The sequence below is a fragment of the Henckelia pumila genome, chromosome 3, assembly GCF_033568475.1.
Source record: "Henckelia pumila isolate YLH828 chromosome 3, ASM3356847v2, whole genome shotgun sequence".
NCBI lineage: Eukaryota > Viridiplantae > Streptophyta > Magnoliopsida > Lamiales > Gesneriaceae > Henckelia > Henckelia pumila.
This window is the reverse complement of record NC_133122.1, coordinates 42,284,288-42,302,921: the sequence shown is the minus strand read 5'-3', so window position 1 is coordinate 42,302,921 and position 18,634 is coordinate 42,284,288. Positions and strand designations below refer to the sequence as shown.

Below are 18,634 nucleotides of genomic sequence, written 5' to 3'. Positions count from 1 at the left end.
AGTTATATATAATACTTACAATACTGTTGAAGAAGTATGTGGGAGAAAAGAAATGCAAATCTCTTTTAATATTCATGCATTTTATAACAAAATGACGCAGAAGAAAATTATTTATTATATTTCAAGAAATTTTTGGGATTCTTTATGAGTGGGTGTCAACATAAAAAAAAATCATATTTTTTATCGAGTTAAATAAAAGATTCATAAGATTCATCTACTTGTAACGGTCTTGTGTGTATGTGTTTTTTTACCCAGTCCAGAACTTAAGCAAATTTAATAACTAGAGTTTTCATTACAAGAAACAGTGGTAGAAACAGCTCTATAAAAATAAATAATTTAATTTTAGTCATCAAAATATAATAACATATTTCAGGAATGTATAATAACTTGATTATGAATTGATAGTATATGATTGGAGAAAAAACTTATTATAAACCAGTATATTATAGGCATCAAGGCAATAATCAATGTCATATCAAATCCCTATATCTTCAAATTCAAATTTTCTTGAATTAACAAAAAAGTCTCGACAATCGCAAACATGGTGGTGCATGGGAAAGGTAATTCAATTCTGGGTTAGATTTTACTCACTTTATTTTTTTTGAACGGAGATTTTACTCACTTTAACCTAACCATTAATGTGATCATTTTGCACAACATCTGATTTTTGTACGTATTTATGTATGCATGCAAACAACTTGGTACCTTTTTTTAAAAATATATATATATATATATCATGTCTCAATACTCCAAATCTCAATCTTTTGGGATGACTACGGTTGGAATCACTCACTACAATATCAAATCAAGATCCAAAACTTTAGATTAAGATAGAACTTACGGAATCGATCAATGATTATGAAGAAGTCCCCGACGAAAAATCCTGTGAGCATTGTGAGGTTGATGCACGCCATGATCACCTTGTAAACAAATGGGAATTAAGTTGAAAATATTTTGATTTGCAATTTTTTCTAAGAATATAGTTACATCCTGCCGTATCTGTATAATTATATATCTACACAAGTTAATTAAGTAAGTAGGAGCTAGATGGGCTCAAATTAATGTTTCAACCCCTCACTTCTCTCTCTTTCAAATGGTCAATATTCCAAGTCTCGGCTGGAATATATATGCTTCATCTACCCTTTTACTGCCTCCTCAACTTCCTAGCTAGCCTATTGTGGAATGGCCGAAGGGTCTTGTTTTGTGACTCGTATTAGCTTGGATTCGCCCCATCGTTGGACTCGAATATCAGCCTTTGTTTGTTCACCCGCATATACAATTTTCTCCAAAAATCTAAACATATATCATCAACGTGATCCAACCCTCTCTTCATTACTTCATGCATATGCTCTCCAAGCTCATTTCCAAGCCTAGCTAGGGCAAATTGGTTTCCTTTTCAGACCAACATTTATTTTAAAATCGCACTTGAAAGGTTTGAATTCATTTGAATTGTAAATCACTCCCCACATGAGTAAACATACACAATCTCCGATAACTATTTGAATGACCGTGCATATGATCATGTTATAAATCATAACTGAACGTATATATCCTGATACTACAAGTAGTCATGTTCAAAAAACAAGAAAAAAAAATACTACAAGTATCAATGTGTTGTATGTAATTAACTATGAAAATAATAAATGAGTCAACTCAAAGAGGTTTTGAGTTGGTGGAGTGATCAAACATTTGACCATTGGTTAAGATTTAGTAATTCGATTTTCTTTACTCACGCTTTCTCGAATGAGCATCACACCAAGTTTGTCAGGTGTGAATTATCATGTTAGCGTGATTTATATGTTATTGTGTTAGTTTGAGATTTATTCAATACGCACCGAATGACAATGATTCTGGATTTCATAATTATCAGAAAATAAAATAAAAAATCTTAATGTCATCTACAATTCAACTCTTCCTCAATATCCCATATCAAATAAGTTTATAATTACTTGCAAATACTACTATATTTGAATTTTGAGGCATTATAATTTGCCATAAAGGATCTTAATTAGCTTGCCCGAGAGACTATAATCGAGTTTAAACTATATATTCGACTCAAATCTTTCTTTTTTAATAAAAATAAAAAAACTATGTATTTTTCGTTAAGATCGTTACTCGTTTCCATAGACGTGGGGTCATTTGTTAATCAACGAAATCCGAATATTTCCGAAATAATATGATAATATTGTCTATTTTTTTGTCAATCCCCCATGAATTTACTTTTAAAATTTGTCAAAGAGGTATAAAATATTAATCCATAATCTTTATCTCGGTTACTTTGGTTTAATTCCCTATAATAAATCAGTTAGTTTCTATTATTTGCTCGTTCAATTAGATTAGAAATTATTATTATTATTATTATTATTATTATTATTATTATTATTATTATAATAAAACTAAGGTTTTATAATAAAAAAAATTGTACATGACTCATGTGCCTTGATCATATTTAACTCTCAAAATGTTAATAGGGTTTTATTTATTATTTACTTCTTGACATGAAATATTAATATATGGTTATGATAGTTTTGAAAATTATAATAACCAAGCCAATATAAAATCAAAAATAGTTCTAATCAAGTTTAAATTGAAAATATAATTATCAAACAACATAATTCAGAAATTTCCAAGAAATGCTTCAGCAGATTCACCAGAATCATCACGCACACATACAAAATCTTTTCCGATTGCCGGAGTGTTTCTGAATCAAAGGAAGAATAATGTTCACCCTCAAAATCCACACCATCGACTTCCCTCAACAGCTCCGCACCACCGTGACTTTCGCCGCCGGCAACGCGATCAACGGCGACGGAGATGTGAAGCCAGCGGAACTCATGGGCGTGGCTCACCTCTTCCGGCAGCTTCCAATGACTCCTTCCGCCGCCGTCTTCTCCACGGTGGCAAACATAAGCATACGAACCACCCTTGTCTTTGTGGTGGCCGTGCCCAATTACATGTCCTCGGATGATTTCCTGATCTTCTGTGGGCCCGACCTCTCTAGCTTTACGGATATCCTCTTCCTCAGGTTAGTTATGCCTCTATGCCCATTGTGTTTTCGTACTCTCCGCCTCTCATTTATGCGAGTGATGAATATTTTCCATTTCTGGGTTGCCGTTTTCTTGATATTTAAAATGGCGTGAAACCCATTTTCATTAATATCTATTTTTGGTTTCTCCTGGATTTCAGATGGAAATTTAAACGGATGCCATTGTGTAAACATCGATGGATTCTTGCATGTTTGTTGGCCTTACCACGAATGGTGGTTAAAGACAAGTTCTTGTGTGTAGTTATAGGACATTGATCATGCATTTGACAACAGCTTTTATGCGAGAATGAAGTACAATGATTTATACCTTAACTTCATGTGTACAACAAGTCAACAACTTGATTTGTTCAGCTTAATAGTTCGTTTTCCTATGTTGCATTGGTGGAATTGAATCTTTTATTCTATAGGCCGTTTACACTGTTAGTAATTTTTGTAATGTGCTTGTTCATTCTTGTTTGCCAGGAACGAAGGAATGGAGGACAGGTACAGTGTGTTAATATGGTTAGAAAATCAGTTAGCTGCTGATGGATTCTATTGTAGTTTCAATGGGAAGAGATTCAAGCCATCCGAGGTACTATAATTGATTTTGCTGGAAGCAAGCACCCTTGTACACCAGCTTTTACTGCAGTTTCACTTTATTTCTTTGGTGTGTAACGGCTTGTGATGTCCAGGTTGAAGTTTGTCATATTTATTTTTCCCAGTCGCTTGAGTATACCGAATCAGATGAACTTGCTTGTGTACCTCCGCATGATTACACTGAATTGCCATCATGTCCAGTTTGTCTCGGTACTTCACCATGCTTTAATATTTATCATTTTATTTTTAGCATGCCCACATCTATCTTCGTGTTCTTTTATGCATTGTCATATGCATCGGCATCATTTTTGCTAGATCATGATGCACCGAATGACTCTTTTCCTGATCGGTACTTTTCGATGAAAATTTTAGAGAGATTAGATCCGGACACTAGTGGAATACAGAGCACCCTGTGTGACCATTCGTTTCAATGTGCTTGTGTTTCGAAGTGGACTTACTTGTCTTGCCAGGTATGTCACCTATTTTTCTTGTCGTACTTTTAATTTATTTATCTCTTCTTTTTTCCAGATGTGATACTGTGTTAACCATATTGTTCATTCAATAACTTCACTTTTCTATGGAATATTTGGTCGAGTTACTGCTGATTATGTTCCTATTAACTTACTTTAATTTTAGGTGTGTTTAGATTGGAATTATAAAAGACTCTGTTGATTTTGACGTGGTATTGCTGTTGTTAGTTCTTCAACTTCTTGAAATTTCTTTAAATTCGGCTTAGGACTGTTGTGAGAGTTGTTTTGTGACAAATCCTATTCACATTGGGTTGCATTGCTTAAACAGTTAAATAAATTTTGTAACGTGTTTTTAGACTGGAAAATGGGTGAATGGATGAGATCAATGAGTTGCTGGAACATGCTATAATATGGAAATTTTGTTGGACTAGTGATTGGGATATTATAGTTAAGCAGTCTGGAATGTGGCAGTCTATCAAACTCAGAAAGACGCGATAAACCATTGAACTCAGGTCTTAAATTTATAGGAGATGTAGTGAAGGAGTGACAAATTCATGAATAAGTATTTTGTAACTTTCTTTTGAATGAGTGAACTCTGAGGAGCTCAATTTAACCAACACGTTCAGTGTGATTCCAGAGAGCCAAATGAATTCCAAATTTCTTCCCTCTCTGTCTCTCAAAATATTCGTGGTCTTTCCTGTCCCATCTTGTTTGCAGGTTTGTCGACTTTGTCAGCGAGAGGATGAAAAACCTGCCTGTGCTGTGTGTGGAACTTTCAAGAACCTTTGGATCTGTTTGATCTGTGGTTTTGTTGGATGTGGAAGGTAAAATCTTTTCATTAGAAAATTTCTAATTTCAGGCTCTGAATATTGGTGTTCATGACCAATTTTAATTGTTCATATCTTGTCTCATTTGATGTGAAATTATACTTTTTTGGCACTACAGGTATGAAAAAGGCCATGCTAGTGGACATTGGAGTGACAAGAAACATCATTTTTCACTCGAACTGGAAACGCAACAAATCTGGGATTATGTCGGCGACAAATATGTTCATCGGTTGAATCATTCAAAAATTGATGGGAAAGCAGCGATTGTCAATTCGCGGTGTAGTTCAGTTGACGAATACGATTCTCATGGATATAATGAAGAGGATGGACTAGGTGGTGCCATCATTACCAGCAAAACTGAAGCGGTATATCTAAAAGCAAAATAGTATCAAGCCTGTCAGAATAGACTACTTATTATACAGATTAGTAACCTTTATGTTTAGATGTATTTCATTTTTATGTTGTTTTTATTTCTTTTGCTGATAGATTCTGGATGAGTACAACCGTCTTCTTGCGAGTCAGCTGGATATCCAGAGACAAGTAAGTTCAGCCTAGACTATTTGAGACCAAAGTATTGACTTGAATTTTATCTCGACGCTGTAATAACGTGTTGTTTATGATATTTAAACATTAATTCTCACATAGAGATGTCAATTGGGTGGACTGTTACCTTCATAAATCATAAACAAGTTTTAAGAAACCTATCGAGTTTCATTTAATTTGTCGATGATTTTATCTTCTATCATCTTGCAGCATTATGAATCTTTACTCGCAGAGGCGAAAAGTAGAAAAGAAAGTTCGATAGTGAAAGCAGTTGAAAAGGCCATATTTTCGAGGACCCATGATTTACAATATAAATTAGAAAAATATGGAGAGGAAAAGAAGGTTGTCGAAGATGTGAGCTTCCAATTCTCTGCGTCAGGACTCTTGGATTTCATCAGTGTGATTTTGTGTGATTACTGAAAATAGCATCCCTATAGATGTTGATGTAAAATGTATCTTCAATTTTGGTTGTTTCAGAGGAATCGAGATCTTACAAAGAAACAAGAACTCCTGCAGATTAAGTTGAGGGAACTGGAGGAAAGGTAACCCTCTTTCGCCCCCTTCAGTTTTGTCTTAAATACTCGGTGCTTGGTATAAATCTGTAATGTACTACTTAGAACAACCATCTATTCTTGAAAGGCCACTTCGAGGATAGAATCAAGAAGTTTTCATTTATTGAAATAAAAATTAACCTGGATATTTGAAGGCTTTGTAAGTGGATCGATTCATCTCAAGAAAACGTTCTTTTGCAGGGAAAGATTGTCTCTCAAGTCTAGGGATGAAAAAATAACGGATTTAAAAGAACAGGTATTGGTTTTGCTTCTTCACCTTCTTTACTTTCAGCTTCCTCACTCACCCATCGATGTAAGAAGTTTTGCATTTCAATTGCAGGTTAGAGACCTAAAGGTTTATCTTGAAGCCCAAAGAAAACTCAAAAACATGACAGATTCAGATGGTATTAGAGGAGGTACTGTGCTGCCTGTGGAATCAACTCAAATGGCTTCCGACAATTCAAGACGACGTAAAAAAGCCCACCGCCGCCGAAATTAGACTTCATTTCCATCTCCAGATTCCCCGGAGGTAATCTTTACAAGTTCAGAAGCAACTATACCATTTGTTGTAGAGTCCATGTGGCATAATAACAGAATAGTGCAATGATTTTTAAATTGCAATTTCTGTTTCATACAAACTAATTCATTCCACAAGGAATTTATCATGTTTTGTAGTCAGTCTCTTCATATACTAGTGAAAAACTCATGCAAGAGTACCAGTCGTACTTGTGGATCATTGAATTTGTAAATAAAAACAAGGTCTTGTGAATATGGTCGATTATCTTTCCGTATACATTAATATTGCGTTTCATTGGTAAACCTAAAAGTCCATCGATCAGATCCACAAATACAACATGCTGATTATATATAGTAGGTCACCTATGAGTCAGTGAGACGGGATTCACGGATCATGAGTCAAGTCAAATAGGATACCCGTTTAAGAAATTGACCCATGAACTGTCGCATAGGAGTTTTTATGAATCATATAAGCAATTACAAACAGAAGTTTATTTGAAAATACACGAAAATAATTCCATACAGAATCCGGAATCAGCCACCCAAGACCTTGACTTGTTGCAATCTGGCTTTTCCATCAAGTTTGCTACTTTGTTGGGACAAAAGGTATTCCTTGTACTTCATTGGGACATATGCTGGTGCACATCCTAGTTCTGTTTGCACAAGCTTTGGACAAGGGGCAACCACTGTGTCCAGCGATGGACTGTTTGCGATGGCAATGGAAATCCTCGTCCTTCCACTGTTCACAACAGCTCGGTGCAACACGCTTTTGTATTTACCATTACTAAATATCTACGCCAGATAAAACAATCATGTATCAATCACATGGCGATTGAGTTGTTGTACAGTTAGAAAAAGATCCAACCAATTACCTCGAGATGGTCGGCGGTGTTGACCAAGATAGAGCCGGGGATGGCATTGACATTAACCCATACGCCATCATGTTGAATCTGTAGCCCCCCTACTCCATTCTGTATCAGAATTGTGAAGAGCCCATGATCAGAATGTGGTGTCATGCCCAGTGCAAGTTCCGGTTGCGGGCATGGCGGATAAAAGTTTGCGCTGAAAAGTTGAAAACTCGATGCCAAATCCAAAGCTTCCTCCATTTCACCGTCATCGAGCCCCAAACTTTGGGATACCCCTTTCACCAATTTACCTACCAGCGCCCGTGTTCTTGCACAGTATTCCGATAGTACATCCCTGGGATATCATGCAGCAAGTATATGTACAAAAAACTTGATCAATATCGTATTTTAATTGATCTTAATTTCAACCTTTTTTTCCAACCAAATATTCAATCACAATATTATTTTCGTTTCCATAATCCAAAGTTCATTTTTCCAAATGGTTTGGTTCAATGGATATACGCAGGTATGGCATATTAATACTTCTCTTTGTTTCAAGACATCAACAATAAAAAAATGCTATATATGCATGTTTGATTACAGACTCGATTACAAATTTACATGCTACTTTTAAAGTTACAAAACTATTCGAAACGAACAAATCCTTCCATTCGTGTGTATGTATATAATTTGGATAATGTTATATGTACATAAAGTTTTATATAGAGAGTTATATATTTTATAAAATTAGGAAAGTTTCTCAAAACTTTTTAAAAATTTCTTTTTTTTTTCAACATACAATTCTTTGTGTTGCTAAAAAAAATTCACTAAATATTATTTTTTTATTCTATGACTTATAGAATTAATTTTACCGAGTTCAATAAAAGTTATTATTTTATAAAATTTTAAAAAAATAATAATGAAAATATATATAATTTTTTACTGAGTTTAACAAAAATAATAATTATTTATATTTTTTTAGTAAATATATTTTAAAATTAAACTTTCAAATTTAAATCATATATAAACGAAATTTTATTATTATGTATTTAAGTTAAAATATATTTATTATTATTATTATTATTATTATTATTATTATTATGTGTAATAATTAATATTTTGTTAAAAAAAATTAAAAAATCAAATCATGTAGCTAGGTTTGAGTTGATTGTGTTAGTCGAGTTCGGGTCTCGCTATTGATTTATTCGGGTTTGGTTTGAGAAATTTTTAAAAAAAATTTTGTACTTATTTATAGAATTAAGATAAGAAATATTTACTTATATATATTGTATATTTGGAAAAAAATTATTGTATATTGTATCATAGATTTTTAACATGTAATAATTATTTTGTAAAATATAGGGGTTGAGAAAAATACCGAATTTTTGGAATATCGAAGTTACCTTACTGAAAAAATATCGAATTTTCGGTATACTGAAGATTTCAGTACGGTACGGTAATGATACTGAATTTTTTGGGTACGGTAATGGTATGAAATTTAAAAATTTCGATATATACCGGTATACCGATATAACGAAAAAATATATAATATTTATAAACAATAAATTTTTAAATTTTTTAAAATATAAGGTTTTTTTCGGTATAAAACGGTATATGCCAATATCGTATCGAAATTTCGGTATACTGTAAAATCTCAGTATGATCGGTATGCTATTTATATGTTCCGAAAATTTCGGTATACCAAAAGTTTCAGTACGATATCGGTATAACATTTTCTTATACCTTAATTTTCGTTACAATACGATATACCACCCTTAAACATTTATTTTTAAAAATAGTTTTATTTTGTGTAGTAAACATATTTTAAATTTCGTACAATTAAACTTTCGAATTTAATTATATAAAACTATATAAATGGGATTTTTGTTATTTATGTAATTAAATCAAAATATATTGATTATTATTACGTGTATTTAATTATATTGTTAAAAATTAAAGAAATCAAATATTTTGGGTTCAACCCGAACCTCCAAAACATCAAACCCTAATCCGATAATTTTTTTGTCAATTCGGATTGGGTTCAATTTCGGCACCCCTAAAATTGCACAATAAATAATAAAATAAAAAATAATAATATTTTCGTTAAGAATTTTTTGAGAAAGACAAACAATTGAAAATAAAGATATTTTAAAAAAAATTAATATATTTTCCTAATTTAGTGTAACCCTCTATGTATATACTATATACACATGACATTATCCTTCTTTTTATATTTGAAGAAATTATGACTACTGGGGAAAAAAAACTTTGGACAAATTATTTTAAACTCCCTACTACCAAACTTCTCTTTAACTTAACTCCTTACCCACCCCTTTCTTTATTTTCACTCCCTAGTGGTCCTCATATTTGAATTAAAATATAATTAAAACTAATCCTTTGTACGTGGCTTTGTTATACCTATCGAACCAGTCCCGGCCATGCAAGACTATTAGTTACGCAAGGTTTCCAGCCGATATACTTCAGATTAGGGTCCAACATGCTTTCGTAAGATGAATTAAATTTAAATATTTTTTTGACCATAATGTCGTCGGGTCATACCTGTCGAGTTTTACGAAGTGTTCCTCACACTCCAACCACGCAGTCGCAACAGATGGTTTCTGCACAAGCTCTTTCAACGACACCCAGCACAGCCTTAATTCGTTTTCTACCTTAAGGCGTATGGTATATAAATTTAATTATAAAATATGAACATGAAAGAACGAGAGAATTAGGAAATTTATTCAGACATAATATTATTACATAAATCAACTCCTTTGAAGAGGAGAAGACAACTTGTTTAGCTACTCATAGTAGCCTTGTTCTTAAAATACATAAAAGAAAACTTAATACAAAGAGAAAGAAATATTACAACAATTTATTTGTAAGAAAACTGAAGGGAATGATCGATATCTTCAGCTTCCTCAAATGCCTGTATTTATAGCTGTAGTTCCACTCGTTTCACCGAGAAATTTCAGGAAATCTCACAGCTGTCTTGTATTTCTTTATGACATTATTGATGTCATCTTTTACTAGTGGAGGAGACAGTTGTCTTGAATTTTTTATGCCATTATTGATGGCATCTTTTACTAGTGGAGTAATCACATGTCTGCCACTTTCTTTTGGCTTTATTCTCCTCACATGCCTGCTTTATTGTTGTCGGGCCATCTTTTGCTTTTGAAGTAGGCCCCTGTGAAAACGCATCTTTGGTGGTCCTTGTCCACCTTTGCTTGTCTCGGAAAAACCTTTTTGATCCGTTCGGGGTCTAAAGGTTTTTCTAAATTCTGGATCCTTTTGATTTGGGCATTCTGAGCAGATATTCTCTGACCATCGTCCAATATGAGCCATGTTACAGAATTTCCGGCGAGTTTCTTTACTCCCCGGCAGCTTGTTGTTCCACAAAAGATTTTTCTTCTTTTCGAAGAGTTCTTCCGCAAATGCTGTAGTTTTTCCTGTCATTGTGTTTAACAGAAACGATCCATTCACAGTATTCTGATAAAATTTGAATGGAAACTTGATTTTATCCATCTCAGTAAGACAGACCCAAATACCCCATGCCCTTCTGGTTGAGATCTCATTTTCCCCGAAAGTGGACACCAAGGGTATTTCTTCAGTTTTAGGATCTTTGATAAATTTATGACTGTTTATATCAGGTCTCCTCAGCTTGATAAAATGAAAGGGTTCGTGTGATCCTTTCATTGTTGGTTCTGGAGCTGCATTGAAAAAGTATAACTCAAGCAGATCTCCTCTGGCCAAATGATCATTATTTGCCCATGTTTCTTGGACTGCTTCCTGGATCCATTTTGGTAACTGTGATATCTCCGGGAAGCTTGGTGATGTTGTATAAACTGAGGCCAAAGCCCCAAATTCATACTAGAGTTTTACATCTTTAGGATTGACATTGTTTTTTAGCCAAACCCTTGGATATATTCCTGCAACATCAACCCTGCAAGTGTTCGGGTTGATTTCACTCCTTGTATTCAATTTCTCCCACCTTTGTTGATAAACCTGGAATGGAGAAATAATAGATGGATTAGTATCAATCTTAGATTTGCCCTTGCCAGTGTTGGGCCTAAGATTGATCTCTTCCTCTTTTACCCCAAAGGCGGAGGGTTGACTTGATGAGTTATCCTCATCAATTGTTGCTTCATACAGATCATCAAAGGCTGATGATAGATTAGCACTTGTTTCTTGAGTTTTAGATTCCTCAACATCTTGTTTCACAATCGGTGGCTGTATTTATTGTTCTTGTAAAACCAATGGTTTTAGCATATCTTTTTTATGAGAAACCAATGGTTTCTCTATAGCCTTCATAATTGGCCCTTGAATAGCAGCTCATAGTTGTGTTTGAGCTTGCATACATCCTGTAATTCGATTAGATACTTTGATCCAATCAGCTTGTTGTAACCTGCCGGCCATTTCAGCATTAATGGCTAACTGGTTGAACTCGTTTTGAAGCAACCCAATGTGTTCCCTGAGATGCCTCTGTATTTTCATGATGGAATCCACGTCACTGCCTTCCATCTCTTGTTAAGAAATCTGCAAGAATATTTTCATGAGATTTAATAATAACAATATCAAAAATATAATTTTGACATAATGCTTGCCATCTTAATAACCTAGCTTTCTCAGGTTTAGATTCAATCTTTTTTAGGAAAGATTTTACCTGGGTGTTATCAACCTTCAGAGTGAATTTTTTAGCAAGTAAAAATAATGGCCATTTTTTAAAAGCCCTTTTAACTGCATAAAATTCCTTCTCGTTGATATGTCATCTAATGGCCTCAGATTCTGAAAAAAGACCGCTACAGTATCTGCATGGTATTTTTCCATCTGCAGTGATCTTGGTAAGGACTGCTCCCACCAATCGTCACTGGCATCCGTAAATAATACCAGATCATCTTCATCTACGGGTATAGCCATTTTTGGGAGATTCTTACATATTTTTTTTTACTTGGTTTACCCCTTTAGTATGGTCATCGGTCCATATAAACCTAGCATCCTTTTTTAACAAAGGACTGAACACCTTTCTGTACATTGCTAGATTGTTAATGAACATCCCTGCAAAATTAACTACTCCAAGAAAACTCTGGAGTTGTTTTACATCTTTGAGTTTATCTGGAAAATTCTTTACCTTTTCCACAATATGGGGTTGTAGAATTATTCCAGTTTCATCAGTCTCAATACCGAGGAATTCAATTTTCCTCGTTGCTATGACTGCTTTCTTTTCAGATAAAACCAGTCCTTCTTGTTTACAAATTTTAGAGAAAATCTCTAAGTGTTTAACGTGTTCGTCTATATTTTTTGATGCTATAAGAATATCATCAATATAAACAAACATAAAGTTGAAATAATCTTTAAAAAGGTTATCCATCTTTTTTTGAAATATCTGGGGTGCATTAGCTAATCCCATAGGCATAACTTCCTAAATATAGTGTCCTTGTGGAGTAGAGAAGGCTGTGAATTTCTTACTTCCTTCTTCCATTCGAATCTGGTAAAATCCAGACTTACAATCAAATTTTGAGAACACTCTAGCATTTCGTACACAGCTAATTAGGTGTTCTCTACTCGGTATGAAGTATCCATCAAACTCCAGGATTTTATTAATACCTTGGTAGTTAATAACTAGCCTGGGTTTCCCTCTTTTTATTTCACCATGATTTCTAACCAGAAAACCTGGGCTGCTATATTGTGAAACTCCTTATTTGATTAAACCAAGGTCCAAATGTTCCTTGATAATCATTCTCATATCCCTTTGATCTGTTATGTTCATCGGGATAGGCTTATATCTGACGAATTCATACTCTTTGCCTTTCTTTAAAGTAAGACTGGCTTTGAGTTGATTTCTATACTACCATGCCAAAGTATGCTCGTTGTAACTTTCTTTGAGCCTCTTTTTGGCATCTTCAAGGGATATTTTATTCTCTAACTCTATATCTCTGTGATTTAGAGTTACCTTGAGAAGCTCCATATCCTCTGTTTGGAGTTTTTGTTCTGTTGTTATTTTCAACATGGTTTCTCCAAACCTTCTTGGATCTTTCATTTTTGGGTGAAAAAGTTGTCCTTTATCACCACGCTGGATGCGAAATATTATCGGCAATTGTCGATAAAAAATCAACCTTGAGTCTTTGAACGATAATTTTATGATCACAAATTGTAGTGAACATAAGTCTTCTTGACTCAGTGTCTTGTGTGTACTTCTTAAACATTTGTAAGAAGTTATTTCCTAACAGGATATCAGCTCCTGTATCATAGAAATAGATTGGTGGTGTTTTTACCTTGTACCAAGGTGTTTGACATGTACCTCCCATAAGGATCTGTGCTTGTTTTATTCCTTTGCAAAGAATTAAAATTCTTCGAGAGAAATCTCGTCCAGCAATTTTTGGCAATTCTTCTTCACATTCTTCAGGAAAGACTCCTTTTTTTGCTGTACAAATTCCTGCTCCCGAGTCAATATAAGCTGCAAAATACTCAGCCTTATATTGTTCATATAACATCCCTATCGGAATGTATATGGAGAAAAGACTTGTTGTCATTTTTTAAAGGGATTACTAAATGGCCCCGCCATTTTTAACAGACTGTGTTGTAACTCAGTAATCCGATTAAGACCATTTACCTTTAGTTTTCCTAAGGCCTCAGAAGGTAGAGTATGGTTACTCCTTTCTACTTCTTTAATGCGTTCTAGTAAATTATGTTAATGACTTACTAATTTCAACTGTTGCTTCTTCCTCTGTCTGTGAACAGAGTTCTCGAATCTGATTAAGGGATTGTCCCTTATCCAATTCTCTTGGTTTTCCATTTCGTAGAATTCTTATTGAATCCTCCAAGTCTTTTCTTCCTTGAAGTTTTGATGCAAAGTCAAGGCTCGACTAAAATCTCTATCAGCTAAATTGTAGGCTATTCTTGGATAAATAACTTCCACATTTTTTCCTGCACATAAATTTCCCGAGATAGTTCCTAGAACCGCATCTTGTATATTTCCCATTCTTTTATCGCATACTACGATATCTATGGGTGAATCTATTCCCTCTTTAAAAGTAGCCTTGATCATAATCTGGATTGCTCCAATATGAATCCAAGACATTGTCTTTGCTACTTCTGCTTTTAATTTCTGTAATTCTTCTCGAATTTCTTCAAAGGGAATTAACTGCATTTCAATTTGATTACTGGTTAATTTCATAGGGATCATCATTTTCCTTCTGGATATCTTATAAATCAAATTATGTCTTTTTTGTCTTAGCCCTAGGTTTCCTAAGACTCTTTCAACTTGTCCTGCCGAAAATCCTTGGTACTTCTATAATATTGGATTTTCTCTCATAATCCTTTGGACCATATTATGAGATATTGTGGTTTGACTAAAGAACCCAGCCAAACTTTCATGTGTTTCATGGCGAAACACTTCCTCTTTACTCTGATTCTGATTCTGATTCATCTTCAGAAACTTCTCGACTAAACAATATCTCTTTTTCGTATATGCTTTCATCTGAGGGGATATCCTCAAATTGATATACTTGGACTAGATCTTGAAAGAAGACCGCATCATCCATATCTGGTGTTGCTTCAAAGAGTTTAACTCTTTTTTTCTCGTTTTCTGGACAATTTGTAGATATATGTCCTCTTGCTCCACATGTCCAGCAGTTGCAATCCTTAAAACTTTCACTTGCTCTTGTATGAGTTCTTCTGAAAGTTCTTCTTAATGGTGTTCTTCCCCTGCTTTGTGATGAGCCTGTTGCTGGAGATGTTCTTGTAGGTCCACTTCTTCTACCTGATCTATAGGATCTGGCCTTTTGTTTGGACCAAAATGTTCTTGGTTTCCAAGAACTTTTCATTCTTTTATTATAGAGATTATTTCTGAATTTCTTCATTTTAAATCCCTGTGATCTGTTTCCAATGATCGTTGGAAGATCATTTTCTCTACAACACAAATGTGTACGCTTATCTATACCCCTTATTTTCTTGTAGTTCTTCTGTAATGCTGCCATATGGCACCATTCTGCTAATTTTCTTTTCAAAAAGGAGGCACGTCTTGCCAATGTATTAAGATTGCCTGGAACATATTCTTTAATCAGAATTTCTCTCCAGGGACTTGGCATTTTTGCAAAAAATAGCTGAATAGCTATATTTTCCTCGACTCCCGAATTCCATCTGTATTTAGTGAATAACATAATGTATTCATCAACTAAGCAGATATCATGTAACTCGAGGCTATAAAGAGCTTGAGTATATCTTCTCTTTTTTTCTGTATCTTGATTATTGAAATAGTCTACCACTATGAATTGTGCTTTAAATAGGGTGGTCATTCTTTCTCCAATCTCGCTGAGGGATTCTCCTGCTAAGATTAATTCCTTAGTTTCTTGCATAGTCATCTCCCATGCGATCTTAACAAATTCCATTAGACTCATTTCTAGAAGTTTAATGAATCTTTCTTTATTGAGATCTAATGTCCCTGCTGCTATTCTCATAGCTGACGTCCAATCATCTATAAGATTTTCTCTGTTTTTAAAGTCCAAAACATCAAGGTTTAACATAACCCCGTAAGGATGCATTGGATCTAAAACAGTTTTTCCGTAAGTAGTTTGATGGAGTGGGATTTTACTCCTTCTCGATCTGGTTCCTGCTGGATGTGAATTTTCTCCAACCTGAAACTCACTATGTGGTTCTTTTGTTTTAACCACATATCTTGGGGGATTCCCTATGGGTTGTTCACCCTCAGGGGAATTCATTTTTAGATCTACTACTTTGAAATTCGCAAAAGAATCCGCAAGATCTTGTAGATCCTCGAGATTTAATCTTTTTAAAATAGTCATCAGATAGTGTTTTTCTCTGATACTGCTTTTATAAGATTAATCATCATTGGTTAAAGGTTTTTGGACCATTTTGGTTTTACTTTTCTGGTGTAACAAATGTTCGGTATCAAATGAGAGTGGTAACCTTTCTCCTGTATTTCATTTTCTAGAACCCGAAGTGTGTTCTACATTTATGATTTTATTTTGAAGATCCTTTAGGTTTCCAAGAATTTCTTCTTGTTTCTTAAGGATTTCTTCAATTTGCCGAGGTATTTCATACAGATGATTGCTGTAATATTGTACCGTCTTTTGAATTTCTCTAAGATCTCCGAAGAGTTTAGAGGAATCTGGGATAATCTCTAAAAATTGAGAGTTAGAAATCATTTTTCTTTATCTCTTCAAAATTAAGATCATTAATCACAACCTGTTGTAAGTAATCTATTGTGAATAGATTAACTTGTTTATAGGAGTCATATGAATAAAATCCTCTTGATTCAAACCTTCGTTTGAAGTCATCTTTTTTAAAAAAAATCTTCTTCTCAACAAAAAAAAACATAAATTAACGAATAATATTATGTCTGAATAATTAACCTAAGGCTCTGATACCATTTTTACGGATAATTCTTTGTACCATGAATAAACACAAAATCTTTAGATTTTAGCATAAAGTCTTTAGATTTTAAGCATAAAAAAGCATAAATCCAGTACAAGAATTTTTTGTACCATGAATAAACACAAAATCTCCAGATTTTAGCATAAAGTCTTTAGATTTTAAGCATAAAAAAACATAAATCCAGTACAAGAATTAAACAATTAAATATTCAAGTTTTGTGGTCCTAGGGAGCTATTGCAAAGAATCTTATGGGTAGGGAGCTAGGGCAAAGTCAAGTTTGGGTTTGGGGATTTATCACCAATTTGCTCAAAAACTTTTTATTTTACTTAGATATATTTTAACATTTAATATATATTTTGTTTATAAAAAACAGCAATATCAAATAAATAATATTAGTTATATTTAGTGATTCCAAACATAAATAATCCAATTGATAGATGGAAATCAAACCTAGAGGTATTAAAATGGGCTAGGTCCGTCGGTTGGCCCGCCCCGCCGTACAAAATTGGTGGGTTGGGTTGACAATTTTCCAACCCGCCTAAAATATGGGCTGCCCCGCCCCGCCTAATGGTGGGTTGTGGTGGGTTGCGGGTTGGCCCGCAAAAACTCGTTAATTTACACGTGAGCCCACCGAGTTGGTCCGCCCCGCCACTTAAAAGACAAACACTCCCATGAGACGGTCTCACGGTTAATTATGTGAGACGGGTCTCTTATTTGGGTCACACATTAAAAAAGTACTATTTTTTATGCCAAAAATATTACTTATTATTGTAAATATGAGTAGTATTGATCCGTCTCACGAATGAGACGGTCTCATAGGAGTGTTACTCCACTTAAAATAGGTGGGTTGGGTTGATGGTTTCCCAACCCGCCTAAAAGATGGGCCGACCAACCCCGCCCCGCCTAATGATGTAGTAGGATGGGTTGTGGGTCAGTCCGCCCCATTGGCCCATTTTAACACGTCTAATCAAACCTGATGAATTATCGGACTAAAATATAAAACAAATCAACATGATCAAAATCTTAATTTTCCACGATATTGTCAAACATATTTAAAAACTTAATAATTTAATTTAAGGAATTTGTATGTATACCTGAAAGCTTGTGGTTTTTGAGGAGAATGAAAATGGGGATGAACAACCAACTTCAAGAAATCCTTCCAGCAGTGAACCTTCTCTCGAGCAGTGTTGAAGCTTGTTCCATATCTGATGGGCTCCAACACATTCTTGGGATCAAATTCTGGCTTCTCTTCTTCCCCAAGATTGAAGAATTCTTCACTAATCTCAATCATTTTTTGCATCAACTCTTCTGCTATTCCATGATTCACCGCCTTAGCTCCCACAAAAAAAAAAGATTAAAATTAAACCCAAAAAAACTTACGATATGTGCATACGAAGATGAATTAGTTTAATTACCATGAAGAAGCCCCATTCTTGGCAAGCTTTATCCAGGTCCTGGATGGCTTTGGACCTCTGATCCGGATCGTCCGATGTGAGTAGGGAGATATCAATGGTTGGGATTGAATCTTGGAGGTCGTCTACAGCAGTGGTACTTTCTGTGGGATTTTCGAAGTGGACATAATTGGAAGGTATAATATTGGAGGTCAGATTCAGAGATTCTGAAAGCTTTTTGATGCAGATTAAGCTAGAAGGTTTCAGGTTGCTTGATGCCATTTATACTCGCCAAATATGAGAATTTTTTTTTGGTCGATGAATTAATTGTTTCAGATATATATATATATACATATATTTTTTTTTTTTTGCAGAGGAGTATTGGATTTATTATTTTTTTATTTTTTTTTCAAAAAATAAAAAGATTTCTTTGTTAAAATATCCACATGTACTGCTTTTTGCAAAAATAATGGAAT

General features: G+C 34.2%; 2 protein-coding genes across 2 annotated transcripts; one reads left to right on the top strand and one right to left on the bottom strand.

The window, feature by feature from the left end:
• The first annotated feature begins 2,623 nt into the window (after positions 1–2,623).
• On the top strand, positions 2,624–6,762 carry LOC140886881 (BRAP2 RING ZnF UBP domain-containing protein 1). The gene is made up of 11 exons (XM_073293789.1): positions 2,624–3,025; positions 3,509–3,617; positions 3,718–3,832; positions 3,995–4,092; positions 4,810–4,916; positions 5,038–5,284; positions 5,406–5,459; positions 5,673–5,816; positions 5,940–6,004; positions 6,215–6,269; positions 6,354–6,762. The coding sequence occupies exons 1-11, from the start codon at positions 2,721–2,723 to the stop codon at positions 6,510–6,512; spliced, it is 1,458 nt and encodes a 485-aa protein (XP_073149890.1). The 5' UTR covers positions 2,624–2,720; the 3' UTR covers positions 6,513–6,762.
• A 42-nt stretch (positions 6,763–6,804) lies between these two features.
• LOC140886882 (2-oxoglutarate-dependent dioxygenase 19-like) lies at positions 6,805–18,509 on the bottom strand. Its single transcript, XM_073293790.1, has 4 exons — positions 18,183–18,509; positions 17,862–18,097; positions 7,402–7,729; positions 6,805–7,321 (listed from the first exon to the last, which is right to left on the bottom strand). Exons 1-4 carry the CDS (start codon positions 18,438–18,440, stop codon positions 7,064–7,066), a joined length of 1,080 nt encoding a protein of 359 aa, XP_073149891.1. The 5' UTR covers positions 18,441–18,509; the 3' UTR covers positions 6,805–7,063.
• Between the last annotated feature and the right edge of the window lie 125 nt (positions 18,510–18,634).

Coding starts and splice junctions, on each gene's coding strand:
- LOC140886881 (XM_073293789.1), top strand. CDS start 2,721: ATGTTCACCCTCAAAATCCACACCATCGACTTCCCTCAACAGCTCCGC. Junction 3,618..3,717: donor AGAGATTCAAGCCATCCGAG/GTACTATAATTG, acceptor TGTGATGTCCAG/GTTGAAGTTTGTCATATTTA. Junction 6,270..6,353: donor TAACGGATTTAAAAGAACAG/GTATTGGTTTTG, acceptor TTTCAATTGCAG/GTTAGAGACCTAAAGGTTTA.
- LOC140886882 (XM_073293790.1), bottom strand. CDS start 18,440: ATGGCATCAAGCAACCTGAAACCTTCTAGCTTAATCTGCATCAAAAAG. Junction 18,098..18,182: donor AAGAATGGGGCTTCTTCATG/GTAATTAAACTA, acceptor GTGGGAGCTAAG/GCGGTGAATCATGGAATAGC. Junction 7,322..7,401: donor ACACCGCCGACCATCTCGAG/GTAATTGGTTGG, acceptor TATCTGGCGTAG/ATATTTAGTAATGGTAAATA.